Here is a 4,665-nt window from a genome sequence, read left to right as displayed (position 1 = left end):
GAGAGAGAGAGAGAGAGAGAGAGAGAGAGAGAGAGAGAATGAGGATGCACACATGCGTGTGGAGGCAAGGATCTTCCTCAGTTGCTTTCTGCCTTAGTTTTTCAGACAGAGTCTTTCACTGAACCTGGATCATACCGGTTCTCTTGACCTAGTCAGGGGCCTCTGTGTCTGCTTCTCCCCAAGCTCTGGTGTTAGAGGTGAGCACGGCTACATCCAGCTTTTTCATAGGCACTAAGAATGTGATCTCAGGGCTCTGTGCTTCTACAACAAGTGCTTTACAGCCATGCCTCGGCTCCTGTTACATATAACTGTTGTGTATTAAATCCTTAGAGATAGTGGTGCATCTGGGCTCCCATCTCTCAAGAAGCTGAGGCAGAAGAATTGCAAGTTCAGGGCCAACCCAGGTCACATAGTGAAATTCTGTCTCAAAGGTAAAATGGAAAGGAGTTTGGATGGACAAAAAAAACAAAAAAGCCAGTTGTTTTATACTTATTCTGAATCGTGCAAGAGTGAATTGCCAGTTAAATCAATAGGTTTTGGATAGTGACGATAAAGGATTCTTGTATTAGCTAGAATATAAGTCACTGAAAGGTTCAGCATATGTGAGTGCCTGGACGAGTTTGTGGTAGTCTCAAGTTCACTCACCCAAGATTCGAGCTTTGTCTTCTGCATGAGACTTTCAGGAAAGCCTTGTTGGATAGTCAAGTTTCTAGAGAATGCATGGACAGCTATAAGAAAATAAATGAATTTCTCTAGATCAATTTAGAAGGTGCTTTCAAAACTTGCTGTTTTGTGTATTATTGAATGAAATGTATTCTAATTATTTGCATCAAGATAAACAGAAGTGGACCAGGGCCCTTTTCTTGCCAGGTTATTTTATTTCTGCTCATATCAACAGTGCAGTTTCTTAACAGACCTTTCATGGTTTGTAAGAGTCGTACCACCATAATCAGTACTAGTAATGGTACAGCAAACATGGGAACTGAAAGTTTTCTAGCTGGTGACTTCACTGTCTAAACAGCAATATGTTAACCATCACATGAAGAGATCTAACCAACATCCTAGAACTCAAGATAGCTAGAATGTTCTTTCATGGTTTAGGAGTTTTAAGGGTGTAAGATTAGTGACTTCAGTTTGCAAATTGTGTAAATGTGGCCAGGCCTCAATCTTGGTTTTGGATGTAATCATAAGCATGTGAGAATATTCTTCCCTGGAAATAGCTACTAACTCGAAAGGGGTCTGATCCCTGGTCATCTCTCTTTGGAGTGTATCCATCACTGCAGTCAAGTTTATAACATTTTGGACTGATTCTTCTTGGTTTTAATGCTAAGAAAATAAAATCCATAAGCCACCAAACATCTAATTGTCTAGGGGATTTTGTTTGGATCTCCAATTTTTCCCAACTTTCAGCCATTTTAACTTAACACTATCATTATTGTATGTGTATGTGAGTAAGTATGTTGTGTGTACATAAGTATAAGCATGTATGTGCCAAGGCTTGTATGTAGAGGCTAGAGGACAGTGTGTGTAGAGGCTAGAGAGGACAGTTTTGTGGAGTCAGTTCTCCCCTTTCACCCTTATGTGGGCCTGGAGATTTAATTCAAGTTGCTAGGCTTCTACAGGAAGCACCTTTACCCTTGGAGCCACCTCACTCAGCACATACATTCATGATATGCAACACGAAGGTCAGAGAGCAACTATTTTTTTTTTAAAGCAAACTTTTAAACTGGTTGTTTTGTTCATCTGGTGATTAACATCACCCTCTAAGCATATAAGTGGGAGAGGCCAGATGTGCATGCTAATCCAGAGGTGTCCAGTTGCTTTGATTGCTTTAGATTTAGTCTGAGACCCTAGAACAGAACTAACGTGTCAGTGAGAAAGTATCTTGAGAGACTGTGATATGACTTGTGTGTCTTAACAGTTCCATGGGCAGGTGCATGTTTTCAAAGTCGGTGCCCAGAGGCTCAGTGTCCTCTTAGGTTCTGTTAGCTAGGAGTGGAAGAGAGTGACATGCCTCTAAGACTGTGGAGGAAGGACAATAATGAATTTGACCTACTGAAATATATATATATACACACACACACACACACACACATATATATAAATGTGTATATATATATACACACACACACACATACACACACACACACACACACACACACACACACACACACACACACACACATATATATATAGTGTTTTGTGTTTGGTGAGCGGTGAGCAGTCTTCCCATGAAGTGTATTATGATGCAACCCTTTGTGGCAACTGACCCTTTCCCTCTGACTCTTGTATAGGAAGCTGCCCTCTGCCGACAGCTCCCCATGGAAACCGAGACCATGGCTCCTGTCAACACGCCTGCCATGAGCACAGATATGAGGTCTGTCACCAACAGTAGCTCAGATCCTTTCCTCAATGGGTAAGTTTACACTGGGGACCATTGACTTTTGCTTTCTTTCTCGTGGTTTAGACGGTAATGGGTGTTTGTTTACACTGAGGAGAGGCAGGGAGCTTTAAGGATGGGGAGAGAGTTGGGAGTGGAAGACAGAATAAGGGGAAAAAAGCTTTATGGGAAAAAATATTTCAATTTCAAAATATATTCATATGACATGGAGTATATCCTTCAGTGATTTGCACATGAGTATGAACTTCATATTTAAACAGGACAGTGCTATTTGGTAGTCACTTGGAAGAATCTTGACATTCTTAGGAGTAAAGATGGGGTTAAAAGCATGTCATGGCAGACAGTACAAGAAAATTCACAGGTATTTATGGTGAAAGGTGAATAATGTTTATAGTTTAGTAAACAATGCTAATTTTCTGCCTTGGGTAATTATGTTGCGCTTATGGCAAGAGTTTTAATTGAGGGAACCAGGTGTGAGGTATGTAGAAACAGTGTTCTTTTATGCATCTTTGGTGTGAGTTTTAAGTTATTTCATAATTAAAAATTAATTAAAACAAAGAGATGTTGGCTTTAGAAGAGAGAGAAAGAAAAGTGGTAGCAGAAGAAAAAGATGATTTAGCCAGAGTAGTATGTGATCAATGGAAACAGTAAACCTTAATTGTAGACCTAGTGGAGGGGAGGGGGAGGGGCAGCCATATATATATCCATTGTGGTTTTGCTCTTCTCTGCTCTTACAAGGCTCCTGGCAAACAAATACAAATAAAGATAGAGGTGAAAAGACAAGTAGCCAGAATAATGAACAAATAGATTTTAGAAAACTGTGGTACTCACCACTCAGGCTTGCTATATCTCAAGGGCTCTGTTGGAGCGCATCTCTGTCACCGCTAAGCTTCCTCCCTTCCTTCTTTCCCCAGGAGCAGTCACTCTCCAGAAAGTGGCATGTTTCTGTCACCATGAACTTTGCTATTTTTCTGGATGACCTTTCCCCAGCCTTTTGAGTGTTGAGATTATAGCCATGGACTATCATGAGTGGCTATGTATACATACTTCTTTTACCATGAGTGTGCGGATCGGTGAGCACAATTCAGCACTATTTTCTGTTTTTTTGTGCTTCTTCTTCTTCTTCTTTTTTTTTTGTTTTTTTTTTGTTTTTTTTTTGTTTTTCAAGACAGGGTTTCTCTGTGTAGCCCTGGCTGTCCTGGAACTCACTCTGTAGACCAGGCTGGCCTCAAACTCAGAAATCTGCTTGTCTCTGCCTCCCAAGTGCTGGGATTAAAGGCATGCGCCACCACCGCCTGGCTATTTTCTGTTTTTAAAAAATATTTATATAAATACTATCTGTATATAGCATAGGGTCCAAATGGTTATTTTGAGACAACAAGGAAACCAGTGCCTTTGACTGCGTTTTAAGTCTGAACTTTATTGAGTAGACTCACATTGAGGTTTCCTTTATTTATTATGTATGTATGTATTTATTTACTTACTTATTTACTTATTATTTCTGCAGAGGGCCCTATCATTCACGGGAGCAGAGCACAGACAGCGGCCTGGGGCTAGGATGCTACAGTGTCCCCACAACTCCAGAAGACTTCCTCAGCAACATGGATGAGATGGACACAGGTGGGCATACAGCCTGCAACTATCTGTAGTGTGTTTTCATTTTCAAGTGGTCCTCTTGATTTCTGGATTTTGTATTTCCCTTTCTCCAGAATCATACTATATATAACTGCAGTGGGGTGACTGTGCTGTACCCCCTTTTTAGTTGTAATGAATAATCCACTCTTTCTACCGGGAAACAATACGCTTTTTTGGTTCTCCAGGCATGCCAACATTTTAATGTTACTGGTGTTGGAAGGGATTGACAGTGGTCATTTAGAAAATTAACAACTCAGAGGATTCTATTCTAACATGACACCCCATTTCAGCCATTGACAAGAAGACAACAAGTTTGACTTTCCTAGTCCCCAGCCTATGCATCCTGTAGAGTAGGCATGTCCAAACTCTTGACAATGGGACATGGTGTTGTCATCTGCTAAGTTCAAATTTGAGAACTGCATGATTGAGCTGTTTTTAAAAAAATACAAAATACTCTCTATTTTAAGTAAGTTTACACTTTGGTGTTGGAAAACAGATTTTCTTTGCCTCCCTCCCTCCCTCTTTCCCTCTCTCCCTCTCTCCCTCTCTCCCTCTCTCCCTCTCTCCCTCTCTCCCTCTCTCCCTCTCTCCCTCTCTCCCTCCCTCCCTCCCTCCCTCCCTCCCTCCCT

At 41.0% G+C, this 4,665-nt stretch overlaps 1 protein-coding gene across 2 annotated transcripts in view; it reads left to right on the top strand.

The window, feature by feature from the left end:
• Window positions 1-4,665, top strand: part of Wwtr1 (WW domain containing transcription regulator 1) — a 117,252-nt gene that overhangs the window by 106,439 nt on the left and 6,148 nt on the right. For both annotated transcript variants that reach the window (XM_028763552.1, XM_028763551.1), the window contains exons 5-6: window positions 2,295-2,416; window positions 3,909-4,021. In XM_028763552.1, coding sequence (XP_028619385.1) covers window positions 2,295-2,416; window positions 3,909-4,021 — 235 coding nt within the window. The remainder of the gene's footprint in view (window positions 1-2,294; window positions 2,417-3,908; window positions 4,022-4,665) is intronic.

This window comes from Grammomys surdaster, unplaced genomic scaffold (assembly GCF_004785775.1).
Source record: "Grammomys surdaster isolate TR1022 unplaced genomic scaffold, NIH_TR_1.0 139, whole genome shotgun sequence".
Lineage (NCBI taxonomy): Eukaryota > Metazoa > Chordata > Mammalia > Rodentia > Muridae > Grammomys > Grammomys surdaster.
The sequence above is the reverse complement of the archived record's forward strand: the minus strand, read 5'-3'. Positions and strand labels throughout refer to the sequence as shown.